The 15378-nt window shown below is 46.9% G+C and overlaps 2 protein-coding genes and 1 pseudogene across 3 annotated transcripts in view; 1 reads left to right on the top strand and 2 right to left on the bottom strand.

Annotated features, from left to right (window-relative positions):
• MSS51 (MSS51 mitochondrial translational activator) overlaps positions 1 to 9097 on the top strand; it is a 31016-nt gene extending 21919 nt beyond the window's left edge. Inside the window, exons 6-7 of the mRNA XM_020808572.3 lie at positions 3834 to 3927; positions 4237 to 9097. Coding sequence (XP_020664231.3) covers positions 3834 to 3927; positions 4237 to 4468 — 326 coding nt within the window. The 3' untranslated portion in view covers positions 4469 to 9097. The remainder of the gene's footprint in view (positions 1 to 3833; positions 3928 to 4236) is intronic.
• On the bottom strand, positions 6633 to 15348 carry LOC144584715 (cytoplasmic phosphatidylinositol transfer protein 1 pseudogene; annotated as a pseudogene). The gene is made up of 2 exons (XR_013539141.1): positions 15222 to 15348; positions 6633 to 12217 (listed from the first exon to the last, which is right to left on the bottom strand). The product of XR_013539141.1 is annotated as a cytoplasmic phosphatidylinositol transfer protein 1 pseudogene (transcript).
• Positions 12281 to 15378, bottom strand: part of LOC110087134 (cytoplasmic phosphatidylinositol transfer protein 1) — a 45516-nt gene continuing 42418 nt past the window's right edge. Inside the window, exon 10 of the mRNA XM_078381488.1 lies at positions 12281 to 15334. Within this exon, the coding sequence (XP_078237614.1) occupies positions 15252 to 15334 (83 nt within the window). The 3' untranslated portion in view covers positions 12281 to 15251. The remainder of the gene's footprint in view (positions 15335 to 15378) is intronic.

Raw genomic sequence — 15378 nt, 5'->3', positions numbered from 1 at the left:
GCTTTTGACAGCGTCCCGGCATCTCCTGGGGAGAGAGAAAGAGGAGTGTCTTTGGTCAGCTGTTCAGCGCTATCCGAATCCACCATTACTGGAATTAGGCTGAGCACTAAAGACTTGATAGGCGCTGACAGGATTAATCAGCTCATTAGCGTGGCTCTTCCTAACTAGCTGGTTAGCCGTGAAGCAGCTGCGGGGAGCCATTAAAACTCTCAAATGAACGTTTAACTGTGGCCCAAGCATTCATTTGTGTCTTACAATGGGCTGGAAAGCTGCGTATGATCTGCTCCAGCCCAAGACACCTAATAATAATCTAATAATTAGGCGCAGTTGAGTTAATTCTGAGATGTGGCAATCCTTTTCAGGATTTTCTGGGTAGAGAATACTCAGAAGTCATTTCCCTTTAAGGTGCCTTGCCAAGAAGCATTATCTCCTACCCACTTCATGTGTGAGCTTCCCGGGAAAATGGTAGAGGAGAATGTGTTGTTCTCCTCCAAAGAAAATTTAAGCTTTCGGAAAATGGAAAGGGAGCATTGTGGGAGGCGCCGGCATTTATTTTCCCGTTTCCTGACAATCGGCCGTAGATTCTAGATTCTGGTGTCTTCTAAAATTTGGCACCCTGGAGCAAAACTCAGATTATTCAACCTTAATCCAGCCCTGCTTGGCTGGGAGGAAAAGCAACATAGGGTCATCTGGGGTTGAGACCACTACAGATCCTAGGTAGAGCTATACCTGTGTAATGGAGAAATGATCTAACACTCCCAAATCTCCCAGCCAGCACCCCCCGTGGGTTACTTTGGGAGTTATAGTGCACAAAAGTAACTGTTCCATTTCTAGAAATTCTTATAAGTGCTAATCAGAAGATGGGTTTTGTAGCTGGCCAAGAACTTAGCATTGGGTTCAAAGGGCCAGGTTTGAATCCAAGCAAATATAAATAGATTAGGCAGATTTACATCATCTACTGGGCAAAAAAAAAAAAAAATCAGTTTTTAACCACTAGAAAGCTTAAATTATTGACTAAGCCACTGGTTCTCAAATTTGTGTCCCCAAATGTTCTTGGACTGCAATTCCCAGAAATCCTGGCCAGCACAGTGAGTGGTGAGGGCTTCTGGGAATTGCAGTCCAAGAACATCTGGGGACCCCAGTTTGAGAGCCACTGGACTAAACTGTTTAGGGTTTTGCACGTTTCTGGACTAAATCTGTATGCAAACTTGAAGCTAAAAATTTCTTGCTGTGATCAAAGCCAGAGTGTTAGCCAGACAGTTTCTGGCTGGGCATTCTGGACTGGATAAATCTGTTTTCCCAGGGTCTGTTGAGATCTCACTACCATAATGCTACCCTAAAAAAAAACCTGATTATTTTTTGGCAAACTTTGTAATTGGGGAAAAGAGGGCCTTCCTTTTATTGTGGTCGCAGCCACTCTTTTAGATGGCTTTGAAAGAGGGTTACCTGGGCTCATGGGAGGTTGGCATGCACCGGTAGTATTTGCTGGGCGTTCTCTACGGAGTTTCCATTTTTAGGAATAAACTATCTGTACTCCATCCATCATAGCGGACGGCAGGTGCTTTTTGTAATCCTACTTGCTGGGTGCCTCCGAAGGCAATGTGAAACTTTTTATAAAGCACCCCGCCGAGAGCATATATGGGATGGCCGTTCGTTCTAGGGCTGTGCAAAGGTGTTCTTATTTGGGAGCAAGGCTATGCTTCCATCGGCTCTCTGCGTGACATTCTGTAGGTATTAAGTTATTAGTGGCAGGACAGTAAAACGTCCTTGTAAAAAATACATGGGCCCCTGAAGCTTGCAGAATGCCGAGCTGAGCTTTGCCTCTAGGGCTGGATTCCAACCCTGCTGCCCCACCAAACACGGCCGTCTCCAGGTGTCCTGATCCTAGCCCGCAGGCCATTTTTCCCAGCTATGACGCGCAAGCGAGTTTGGAATCCTTCCCTCCGACAGCTGCACAAACAACAACTCCTTCGCTATTCCCTTGGGGAAGCTCCAGGCCCTTCGCTGCAGGAGTGTGATTTACGAGCGGGATCCACAGAAGTGCCACTTCTGTTCTTGTGCTGCTGCCTTTCAATCGGCCAGGCTAAAATTCGACCGCGAATCCTTCTCAGAGTAGACCTACTGGATCAACTGGATTTACACAAGTGTTGCTTTCCTATTGTTGGTTGGATCCGTCCTGGAGATCAGCCGACGGATCAGGCCTATGTCATGTGTTGGGGGTGTGTGTTAAGAAAGCTCCCACACTGAATGCATTGGGGAGTGACCACGTTAAGGAGAAAGTTAGATTCACAACAACTTCAAAGGCTGTGTTTAAAAAGGAACTAATTGCATCAGTCATTACTTCTAGGCTGAGAAGTTGCAACTAACGAAAGGGTTGCTCCAATCACACAAGTCTTTGATTGCATTGCACTGTTTTATTGTGTCCTGTTCATGCAGACAGGCCAGGAAAATATAGGGAAATAATACCTTGCTCCCTCTAGTGACAAGTTCTGATATTGCAACTTGATATGTTTCTCATTCAGCTGATGAAAAGTAGGAAAAGATGAGAGACAGAAGAATACTTCCCACTGAGCCTGCTTTCTAGAAATGTTTCTAAAATGCAGTGAATTGCTGTAACTTTTGAAAGCAACTATGTTACTTGTTTCATCTAAGTAAGTGGTGCCTCGCTAGGCGATTACCTCACAAAACGGTTAATTCGCAAGACGATGGGTTTTTGCGATCGCTATAGCGCTTCACAAAATGGTTTTCCCTATGGGCGATTTTCGCTAGATGATGTTTCGGACCGTGCTTCGCAAGACATTTTTTTTCCGGACAGTTTTTTGCAAGACAACGATTTTGACAGCTGGGTCCGCGCTTCGCAAAACGGTTTTCCTATAGGCGATTTTCGCAAGACGAGAATTCCCCCCCTTGCAACGCATTAAATAGATTTCGATGCATTCCAATGGGGAACTTCATTTTGCAAGACGATGTTTTCGCAAGACAGCGATTTTCGTGGAACGAATTAACATCGTCTTGCGAGGCACCACTGTAACTTTGGTGCTGCTCATTGCATTTTAAAAACAACGTAACTACCAGTTGCATTACTCCTTACCCAAAGGAACTAGTCACTTCCAAACTCTGGTTGGACCAAACCTCTGACGACATGCTAATTTCTCTGTGAAAGGAGGCTCTGCCTGATTCAAGGCTGGATCCCAAGATTGGCTTTATGCATCACAAGGTCACCTTGAAGGAGGAAAAGCAGAGGCTCGCTTGCAGTTGACCCAACGGGGCAGCTAGCATGGGAGAAGAAGGCCAGCCATTTTTAGGCCCTACCTCAGAGGTTTGTGAGGATAAAGTGAAGAAGAGGAGAAAGGAAAACCACATCCATGGGTTGCCTTGATCTCAACCAAGTATGATGTGGACGGAACAAACAAATGTGTGAATGAAACCTTAAATCAGTACGTAAAGGAGCGATAGGACAGCACTTTTCAAATACTTGGAAGGCTGTCATTCAGAGGAAGGGCAGGATCTATTCTTGACCATCCCACAGTGCAGGACGCATAATAATGGGCTCAAGCGACAGCCAGATTTCACCTGATTAACTGCTAGAGCAGCACAACGATGGGACCCATGACCTCAAGGGGAGGTGGCGAGCGCTCCAGCGTTGGAGGCATGCAAGAGGCAATTGGACCACCCTCTGTCTGATCTGCTTTGATTTGGATTCCCGCCTTGAGCAGGAGGTTGAAGTCGATGGCCTTACAGGTCCCTTTCTAACAAAGTTATTTTACGATTTGATGAAATGAAAATCAATAACCGGTTATCATTTGGTGTCCTCTGTGGTCTTCTCATGGTAGGGTTCCATGCCTGTCCTGAATTGATGGAGAGCTGGCTGCCTACCATCCTACTCCTACGAGACTATAAGATCCCCTCGATGTTCACCATGTACAGGTAAAAGACACCTCTCCTCTCTCCCCAGTCCTTTTTCCCCTCCTCTCTTTTCTTACTTGCAAGGAGAGCTGAGGTATGTTACTTTTTTGGACTACAAATCCCAGAATGTTGGGGCTTGTAGCCCTCAAATTTTCTCAGCTCTTCAAGACCATAGAAGTTACGTTTTCATCCACCTCTGCCAAAATCTCATGATTTCCCCAAAGCCCCAGGCTATTTCTGCTGGAAATCTCCGTCCTTGGACCTTCATGTGAGGTTGATGGTTTGCCAAGGCGTAATGAAACCCTCTGATTTTCTTTTTTTTCCCCCCAGTGAGCAGGAAATGAAGAATTCCCTGAAGATCTTGATGGAGCTGGAGACCCAGATCGTGGGCTGTGGGGCCAACCCCTTCGCTTCCCTCAAACCGGAGCAAGCTTACACCAATCCCAACAAATCTCCCGTCTACTGCAACTCCCATTACGTTGTGTTCCATGGGCTTGCGGAGCCTGGGGATGGAATGGATGTTGGAGAGATGGAGGGAGAAGAGCAAGACGAGCAGAATTAAAAGCTTTATATGAAAGGAATTGGAAATTGGCAGTGACCCTAACAGGTGTCATTTCTTCCTGCCCAAAGACTGAAGAAAGTCAATGGGCCTGGTTTGTCCATGCTTATTCTTAAAAGATGCTTGTCTCTTTTAAGAAGGGCTGTTGACTTGAACGCTCCCATCGGACAACTTCATTTTAAACTCATTTTGATTCCTGTGCCTATCTATAGGTCTTCCTCCCTGTCCAGTATGCATTGGGCTAGAGCGGTAGTTCTCAAACCCGGGTCCCCAGACGCTATTGGACTGCAACTCCCAGAAATCCTGACCAACACAGTTCATGGTGAAGGCTTCTGGGAATTTTAGTCCAAGAACATCCGGAGGTTGGGGACCACTAAACTAGAGCCTAGAAATGCGTGAGTTTTGGGGACGGCTACTTCCAGAATCTGCCAAACAGCCAAGCATGCTGGCTGTGGCAGGGGGCAAAATCTGGATACAGCCTTGGAAAAGAAAAAAAAAAAGAAAATCAGTGTCCCAAGCTATGAGTTCCTCCAAGGTAAAATCCTGCATCCCTTGTTTTCAGCACATCATTTTAAAAAAATAAACTAAAAAGACCACAGTATGAAATGGCACATCTAGATTCACACTGGTACCTTCCAGTACTTTAAGAGCAGTGGTCCCCAACCTTGGGGTTCCAGATGTTCTTGGACTGCAACTCCCAGAAGCCTTCACCACCACCTCTGCTGGCCAGGATTTCTGGGAGTTGAAGTCCAAGAACATCTGGAGGCCCAAGGTTGGGGACCACTGATTTAGAGGGTTAATGGGTATCTTGGGAGCAAAGAAGAGGCGGAGCCTCTGGAACTGGGTTGACTCAGACTTCCCCTCCTCCTGCTGGAGAGCTCAGTGGTTGAGGTCTCTGGCTGTGGAGCCAGAGGTTGGGAGTTCGATTCCCCCGCTGTGCCTTCTTGACATGGGGCTGGACTGGATGATCCATGGGGCCCTTTCCAACTCTGCAGTTCTAAGATTATCAGATCTAAGGTTATACTGTATAAAATTCCTTGGTAGGAGGTTATTCTAGACCCCCAATAAAGTTTCTAGTACACAACGGTCCTCCATTCCAGGAAAGGCCACCCGTAGGTATGTAGGATCTGTGTCGGTTGTCACCGGGACCAACCCAATGGCGATTCCCACCTGCATTGGCAGCCGTGGGATTTCCGTAAGTCTTGACTTAGTGAGTCCCATTCATTTAATGGGCCTAATGGAGCTGGGGCCAACCAATTGTATTAGGCCCATTCATTTGAATTTAAAGGTCTAAGTCTAATTCCTTCTCCCAGAGAATCAAATTCAGCCCTTACGGAAATCCCACGGATTTCAGCAGATCTATTTCTGCTAGTAGCAGTTATTATACTACTATAGTGTGGTGCTGCTGCGGGTTAAACTGCAGAAGCCTCTGTGCTGCAGGGTCAGAAGACCAAGCAGTCGTAAGATCGAATCCACGCGACGGAGTGAGCTCCCGTCGCTTGTCCCAGCTCCCGCCAACCTAGCCGTTCAAAAACATGTAAAAATGTGAGTAGATAAATAGGTACCACCTCGGTGGGAAGGTAACAGCATTCCGTGTCTAGTCGCGCTGGCCACGTGACCACGGAAACTGTCTACAGACAAATACTGGCTCTATGGCTTGGAAATGGAGATGGGCACCGCGCCCTAGAGTTGGACATGACTGGACTAAATATCAAAGGCAACCTTTACCTTTACTTAGTAGTTATTCAATTAAGGCCAAAGCCATCTAAGCCAAGAAACTCATTTGCAGGATGAGAATTGAATAGGACCCCAGGTCTTATAATATGAAAACCCCACTCCTGGTTAAACTCAATTCTCTAAAGCAAGGAATAATAAGCATTCTCTGGATCCTCTTCAAGTCAACTAGGGATCTACCAGTAGATCGCAACTGACCTCTTGCCCATACCTGTTCTATGCTGACAGGTGACTATTAATGTAGAATATTGTTTTGATATTAAAAATTGCCTGTTGATTAGGTCTGTGGTTGTAGAGCCAGAGGTTGGGGGGTTCGATTCCCCACTGTGCCTCCTGGATAGGGGCTGAACTTGACAATCCCTTCCAGCTCTGCACTTCTAAGATGATGATGATGATGTAGGCCATAATCAGAAGAAAAGGCAGGACTTTAAAAGAATTTTCAAAATACTTTATTTCCATCACTTCACATACAGCAGTTTTTACCTGATTCTCAGTCACGGTTGACCTGTTTCTTCAAAGGCAAAAAAAAGAGGACCAGTAAACTTTTGGCATAATAAAATTATCATCTAAGAGGACAGGTTCTTAAAACCATTTTCCCGTCAGCGGTAGGTGGTGCCAGAAATCATTTTGTATTTAATGTAAAACTCTCATCTGACCCATGGGGGAAAAAAAGTTTCATGGATTTTGCAGTATTTTAGTTGCTGCATGATGCCCGTTTTACCAGCTGAGATGAATTAAAATAGCCTGACCCAATTTGACCCTTTTCAGATGTAGTGAAATTTGAAGGTAACTTTTAAAAAGGAGTTATTTATTGCAATGCTTCCTGATGTTAGCTTCTATTCATCCCTTTTTCCAATACCGAAGGCATAACATTATCATATGATAGTGGTAACATAACAAGGGCCAACTTCCCTCCTTTTTAAATTGCACAGCTAACTAGTTTTCAAATAGTTTCGTAGTCACAGGGCATGCCTAGCCTTGTTATTTAGGTGTACCACAAGCCAGTAGCAATTTTTGAAAAACACATTAAAGGAATTGTTAGGGTTACTCTTGAATAACGAAAAAGAAAATAATTCCTTTTTTTAAATGTCTAAATATCATGTGAAGTAACTAATCTTTGGTCCCCTGGAACAGTCACTTGTTGCTTTTAAAAATATATTTTTTGAAGCTTTGGAGACGATTTGCCTTATGTAAGCCAAAAATGTGGAGGGCTGTCTGTCATACGCCCATTAATTAGATCAGATATAGGGGAAGATGTGGCCCTGAAGAAGCTTTTGGATTACAGTGTCCAGCAGCCCTTGGCAGCAAAGCTAATGGTAGAGAATACTGGGAATTGTAGTTCAACCACTTCTAGAGAGGTGCGCTGACCCACCTGTGCCTAAGATGAACCCTATGCAAACGTGCCATATTTTTCCGTGTACAAGACTATACTTTTGTCTAAAATCTTTAGACTAAAAATTGAGGGTCGTCTTATACACGGAAGTAAGCTGAGAACAAAAACAAGTGGAGGGGAAAAGCAGGGATCAAAGCGATCCTGCAGTGCTTTGATCCCTTTCCCCCTACACTTCCTAAGACCCACTTATTTTTCTTAATTTTGGATTAGAAAAGTGGGGGGCGTCTTATAGATGGGGCATCTTATACACGGAAAAATACGGTACTATGCACAGCATGAGCTCTGGCTCCCTCTGGTGGGCATTTCTGGTAATGGCGTCATTAGAAATATGTATTTTGGGGGTTTTTCTTTTAATATTTTTAGACCGTGGATGAGTGAATCAGCGTGAATCCCATTAATAAGTAGGTTCTATTGTACATCAAGGTGAAGAAAGCTTGTACGAGGGCAAACATCTTTTACCTCCTATGTCTGCATTTAAGCTGAACCTCTTGTGCAGATTGGCCCTAAGGCCATTTCACAGGGATGTCGTGATGAGCTCTTAGGGAAAAAAAGGTGGAGAAACCAGAAACCAGACTTGCAATGCCTTAAACTCCATGGCGGAAAAAGCATCATGCGAGTGTCAGTGAGGAACAAAACATCCATGACGATGGCCACAAGACGTTGAGTTGACCCCACAATCGCAACGAAATCTTCCATCAGAAATGGCCTTGATCGCTCCATTTTAAAAAAAGCTACAATTTACAGCGCTGCTGCTACATAAGTCACAAATTATTTACAGAGTTTTGCCCCCCCACCTCATTCTGTTGTGCCGATGCTTATTCACCAGATGAAGAAACCAGTAGAAACCCACCTTGGACAGCTGAAATGGGAGTTTTCTGATGTTATGCATTTCTCTCCAAATCTGACAGAGAGAGAGAACTGATGGGGTGATGTTCATCCTCATTTCAGGAGGCACAAAAGGTGTGGACAAGTCTGCAGATTGACAGGTAAAACTGACATCCCCAGAGGCTCTGTCTCTCTGCTTATCTGCCTGAGTTTTTTTTCCCCCCTTTCTCTTGTCAGGCTGGGTAAATCTGGGGCAGGATGGCAGGCAGGCAGGACGTCAGACCAATTTTTGACTTTCTTGGACCTCAAGCGGTTCCCGCAAAAGCATCTCGCTTGGATCCCTCTTCCTCGAATGAGCGCCACGCGTGCTTTCCGAGTACCATTTTGTCAAAATCTCTGCTTGGTTTCCTTGGCCCGTTGGGCTTCCATCAAGGGGCACCCAGACATTTTGGGGGCGTGCAATTAGAAACTAACTGTAGCAGCAGAAGAGGGGGAGAAACCCAATCCCCCCATAACTAGATCAATCAACAGCCAAAGCAGCAAAATATTTCTGTGCAGGAAGCAAAAGGAGAAGAACAGTGCAAATCCAACTGTGCTTGTACTGAGGAGGTCAGAAACCACATTAAGACCAGAGGTTGACATCTGAGGAGTCAAGGACACCAACCCAGCAGCCCCCCCCCCCCCAAAAAACATCCCAGCAGGAGTGGTGGTCTGGTTTTCAAGGCAAACTGGACGCTGGTGATGGGAGGAGAGTTGGCCACGAGGCCGGTGTGTGCTTTGCTCTGGCCTCTGGCAACGGGTCCCGATGCCATCTGCCTCCAAGGTGCGAACCTTTGCAGGCTACTGCTTGTGAATGCGGGATGCCCCCCCAATCCCAAGGCACAGAGGAGGAGAAGGGGTGCCAGCCGTCACTTCCGAGAGATGGAAGGATCAGGAAAGAACGAAGGGGGACCAGGGGAAAGGGCGGACTTTCTAGGATCCTGGCGAAGCTTCCCGAGGACCCAAAAGGAAGATCCAATTCATTTAAAAGTGTTGATGTCCTGGGGTTCTCATCCACCTCCCGGTTGCTGGTTAGGGGGACAGGCTGCTACTGAAGAATGACTTGCTATCCCAGAGGGATGTACAGTGGTACCTTGGCTTACGAACATCCCTGCTTGTGAAGGAAGGAAGGAAGGAAGGAAGGAAGGAAGGAAGGAAGGAAGGAAGGAAGGAAGGAAGGAAGGAAGGAAGGAAGGAAGGAAGGAAGGAAGGAAGGAAGGAAGGAAGGAAGGAAGGAAGGAAGGAAGGAAGGAAGAAGGAAGGAAGGAAGGAAGGAAGGAAGGAAGGAAGGAAGGAAGGAAGGAAGGAAGGAAGGAAGGAAGGAAGGAAGGAAGGAAGGAAGGAAGGAAGGAAGGAAGGAAGGAAGGAAGGAAGGAAGGAAGGAAGGAAGGAAGGAAGGAAGGAAGGAAGGAAGGAAGGAAGGAAGGAAGGAAGGAAGGAAGGAAGGAAGGAAGGAAGGAAGGAAGGAAGGAAGGAAGGAAGGAAGGAAGGAAGGAAGGAAGGAGGAAGGAAGGAAGGAAGGAAGGAAGGAAGGAAGGAAGGAAGGAAGGAAGGAAGGAAGGAAGGAAGGAAGGAAGGAAGGAAGGAAGGAAGGAAGGAAGGAAGGAAGGAAGGAAGGAAGGAAGGAAGGAAGGAAGGAAGGAAGGAAGGAAGGAAGGAAGGAAGGAAGGAATTTTACCCATACAGGTATGTGCTGAAAAGTCCTGCTGAACTTTAATTTCTAAAGCCAAAATGGGCAAATCCCAACTCAGAAGAGGCAAATGCAATATTTTACAATACTTCTGAGCTGCTCTCTGCAGCCATGAGAACTAGGATCTTGACTTCAGACACATCCAAATTGGAGAGGTTTTAGGTAGAGAATGTTCAGTTATGCACTGGTGGGCAATGTGAAATCTCCATGGCCAAATGATTTAATTGGCTACTGATTTTTTTTAAAAAAAACAGTTGAAGTTCTAACTTCATAGACATGAGGATCCCCTGTCCAGCTTGGTATTGCTACATCCCAGGTATGCAGAGGAATATCCGTGGAGCCAAGAACTTTGCCTGGTTTGTGGAGAGCTAGTCTAGAGCAGAGCGAACCAGGCTCGGAAAAATTACATTTTTAAACTTGCCATCCTCAGAATCCCTCAGCTGTTTGGGCTGCGAGATCCTGAGAGCTGTTAAGTCCAAAGACGTAGCTTTTCCCAGCTCAGCCGAAGTCCTCCCCAAGTTCACAGGGCTGACTTTCAGCCCTCTTAAGTCTACCAGTATTTATTCACCTCTGCTGTCCCAGCACAGAACTTAATGGAAAACAAAGACACTGGATCTTCGGTGCTGGATCTTGGCTGACACCGACTATGGGTGCAAGCCAAAAGACAGATGAGATTTGGATCAAAGACAGGGCTTCCTGAAAAATAGTAAACCATTGCAAAGAAAAAGAATTAGACATGGGATTTTCCTTTCTTTAGGGACTGCAAATCCCAGAAATTCTCCCAGGGAGGCCCTTGGTAGCTGCAGCAGAAAAAAACTACAATTTAAAGGAGTTTTCCCCACCTCCACGTGGTCCTCTGTTACCATTACATCGAACTTCCAAGAAGGACACCGCTCCTGACGGATGGGGCCTGGGAATAGCAAGCGTCCTTGGGGGTCTCAAGGAAGCATGGGCCAGGTAGTCTCACCGCTGGTTAAGCTGTTCAGAGGGAGTTTCTCAAAGAACCGCATCTCCTTGGTTCCTTTGAGACTCCCATGAACCTCTGCACCAATTCCAGGTATCTCCAGGAGACCTGGAATCTCCTTTCTCTTGTCTGTGTTACAAATATACATGTTTTACACCACTTCACTAACAGCCATCGTGTTTGCCAGAGAATGCTGGGAATCCCAGTTGAGTCACGTCCTGAGAATTCCCCTTGAATGGAGAAGTCAGAAGCCCATCTGATTTGCAGGCTGGCTGGTCTCAGCATCCCCTAACATCAAACAGTCCTATTACATCGGTCAATGTCCATAATGTGATTCTCCCTGGTGTCTCTGCGCCAGCTGTGCGTGGGCCCTTGAGAGGCGAGCAGAGGGAACGGGAATCCATGCGGGCGCTGCCCCTTCACTGCAACCTCTTTTTCTGGCTGGGCGCAGCTTGGAACGGGGAAAGGTTTTACTGCAGTACCGACTCGAGTCGCCTATCCGTTGCAAAGGCCCCTCCTGGCAAAGGGACTCCCCAGGAGGAAGCCGTTAAGTCTTAAGATGCTCGGAGGGAAAGCAGCAGGAATAAAAGGTTGGAACCACGTCTTTCCGAGTCAGTTCCCAAATCTGGGGAAGTGGTTCTTCGGATGCAAGTTTTCCTTAGTTCGATGGACGTGAACTGCCCCGTTTCAGGAGCAGCTGTGAGTCAAGGAGGCCCTTGAATATTTTAAAAAAACCCAAATACAAGCCAGGTTGGTGTCGTTCTGTGGAAACAAATGGCTGCCTGCGCGTCTCCTTTAGGAGCAAATCGACGAGGGCGTTGGAGAGCGAATCCTCCAGAGCGAACCGTCATTCGGCGTTGGCACGCTCCCTCAGCACAGGCAGGGAGAGCATCTCCGGAGCCGATTTCTTCCGGGGCCTGTCCTTGGGCACGCACAGGAAGTCCGGCGCGTCCCCGCTGAGCGGCGTGGAGGGGGCGCTGGAGGGGGCACTCTGGGTGCTTGGGGGCAGGCGCTCGTCGTTGAGGGAGATGGTGGGCACCCCGACAATCTCATTGGTGGCCTCCTGTGTTTTCCTCTCGTACTGACGCACCTCGTCCATCGTCATCCCTGTGGGGGACAAGCCAGAGGACTTTCGTTAGGGTCCACACTGTCCTCGAGGAATGTCCACAGTGGGGTGTGACATTCTCTGTGTGCGTGGTCAGCCGGTGCTACTTTACCACAATACAGTGGTGCCTCGCTTAACGATTTTAATTGGTTCCAAAAAAAACATCGCTATGTGAAAACATTGTTAAGCGAAACACCATTTCCCATAGAGATGCACTGAAAACCGGATAATCCGTTCCAAATGGAACGGATTACCATCCTTAAGCGAAAATCCCCATAGGAAAAAACGTTAAGCGAAACCCATTGAAATGCATTGAAGTCTATTTCAATGGGGGGAAAAAAATTCACAAAAAATTCAAAAAGACTCAGAACAAAGCCAAATTAAGTTCACGAAGGTTTTATTAGGTGCACTAACGATTCCAAGCATTTTAAACATTTTTTAAACATTTTAGAATATTTTAAAAATAGCAAAAACGGGGCTGTAAAAAAAAAACGTTAAGCGAAACAAGGGGACCTAAAACTGTCATCGTTAAGTGAAGCATGGTCCCAAAATCGTTAAGCGAAAATCGCCCATAGGGAAAATCGTTAAGTGAAGCACAAGATCACTCCGAAAAAGCCATCGTTAAGTGAATTTTTCGTTATACGAAGCAATCGTTAAGCGAGGCACCACTGTATCTCTTTTGACTCTTCATGGCTCCATCCAATGGAATCCTGGGAATTGTAGTTCGGCAAGGCACGCCAACACCTCGGCTGAAGCTGTGGAGAGAGTTTGAGTATACTTCCTTGCAAAGAATTCGAAATCTTTCACCAAACTACCAGTCCCAGAATTCCATAGGATGGAGCCATGACGACTGAAAGCGGTAGCCATTCGACATCCTACAACTATGTAGCCTAGGTAACATTTTCGGGTCCGTCTCCATGACCATACCGAAATCCATCACGGATCTGGTGGAGCGGAGTTTGCAAAAGGGCCCAGGTTCATATACCCTCCCACCCAGCTGCCTTCTCCTCACATCTAAATCTCAGGAGGTGGTTTCGGGGCAGACCACACGCTCGGTCTCTCTACCACTTCAGACAAAGTGGTTCTGATTCGGTCTCTGCAAACAGAGCTAGGCTTTCCATGCGGAACAATGAGGAAAGCCAATGGCGCCAGGAAGATCTGGTCCCTGGATAAATCATCCTCAGGAAACTCTGAATGGCAGTCTTGCACCTGGAGACACGCAAGACGGCCATTTCAACATCCCTCCCCCTGATACACACAGAGACAACACATGGCTGTACACACCAACCTCAGGATGGGGAAGACATTTTGCGAAATCTGAAAAAGCCTTATTTGTTACAGAGAAAGATGAGCCACCAGAATCAACCATCTCTCTTGTGTAAAGCACCTTCCTGTGTTTCCACACAGCTGGCACATCAAGGGAAAAGGTGCCACTTCGGCTCCTCCGTGTGCTAGCCAACATTACGCAACCAGCATTGGGAGATAGGGGTTCGCATGACATCTGTGGCCCAAGATGCAGCTGTTCCGGAGTTCATTTTAATGCACAGAACTGCTCTAACAGGGCCAAAACCTGGGGATGAGTTAATATGGATCACCAAAAGGACATTGAGGGAGGACACTGATTTCCATTCAGTTGCACGTGCACAATTTTTAGGTATGGTTGCAAAGCAGATTTCCCTCCTTCTGGGTCACTACGTTTAAATCCAACTTGGACCAGACAGCTCGTCAAATTAAAGGCATGCTTTTGAAAAGAGGAGTGCCATCTGGTTGTCTTTCAGATTGAGGACTCTTCTTTCTAAAAGATGACACACGGTCACACTTGTCATCCTCGGCAGGTACACTCATGAATCCTGTATGCACGGGTTTCAGCCGTTGGGTGATGCCTAGGAGGCCCACGCGAGGCCAGGGAAAAGCTCGTCCCTGCTCACACGTTGCAGCAACTTTGGAATAAACTTCCAGAGTTCCCGCACGTCTCTAAGCAACATAGGCTGCCAAAGCAACACCACAAACATCTCTCTATACGACAAGACCCGCTTTGTGTATAATAAACCACCAGCAGCCTGTAAAGGGCTGCCAACTTTTCTGATTTTAAAACCCAGCCTCCTACACGGTTTGGAAGGAGCCAGCAGACTCCGGCAGGGAATGCGAGCCATCTGGAGATGGACCGGCTTTGTAGACCTCTTGATGGGCCCTGGTCGCGGGTTGCTTGGGAACGCTCCCACCCCAAATGTGGGGAGGCAACCACAGCTTTGGAGGCCTCACGAGACAGAACCGGTGGGTGGGTGTCTCCATGCATGTGTGTGCATCGGCGCCTCAAAGGGTGCTCTCTATAGCAGGAAGGCTCTAGATTTTTGGAAGCACAGAAAGGGGGACCTCAAGAGTTGCAGCTTCAAAATGTCACTGCATGGGAATGTGTGTCATGACAAGTCTCTCTCTCTCTCTCTCTCTCTCTCTCTCTCTCTCTCTCTCTCTCTCTGTGTGTGTGTGTGTGTGTGTGTGTGTCTTTAACCATATGTCTTCTCTTGAGCATATTCCTAAGGTCAAGGTGGCCATGAAGGTCAAGTTGGCCATGACTAAAACGAGCTTTGTCCACCAAGCTTCCCCTGTACGAAAAGAAGCAGGATAACCAAGCCCCTTTGAATCCCTTGTTGGGCAAGTGAATATTGGAATTATTCTATTAGAATTAATGGTCTATCACTGAATTCTGGAGACTTTCCCCCTCTAATGCACCAGCACCGCTTTCTGTCATTTCTGAAGGCCTTCTGAGTTGAGAGCGATGCATAATTCAGATGCCAAACTCATCTGAATTTAACAAAACAAGAGACTCGCAGGAAAGTGTTCCCAGATTCTTCGGGGGGGGGGGAATTCCCCCAAACACCCATCCCACTGCTGCTCCCACGGATAGGTTTTGCCTCAAGCGTCAGGGAAGGCAGAACAGGGACGTAGGCAGGCGGGTCTCAGGATTTCAGGAAATGACAAGCAAAATCAAAACAGGAAGGTACATACAAGACGGGAGTCCTGGCCAGGTGGGGTACGCTAGGGTTCCTGGCTGCTGAAGTTTTTGTTTGTGGCCACATGCATCTGTGTCTCGAAGGCACGGACCTCTTCCAGGGACATGTCTGTAACACGCAGAGCTTGGTTAAGCAAAGGAGAGGCAGTGGGA

Source organism: Pogona vitticeps, chromosome 13 (assembly GCF_051106095.1).
Source record: "Pogona vitticeps strain Pit_001003342236 chromosome 13, PviZW2.1, whole genome shotgun sequence".
Taxonomy (NCBI): Eukaryota; Metazoa; Chordata; class Lepidosauria; order Squamata; family Agamidae; genus Pogona; species Pogona vitticeps.
This window is presented reverse-complemented; position numbering and strand designations above follow the sequence as displayed.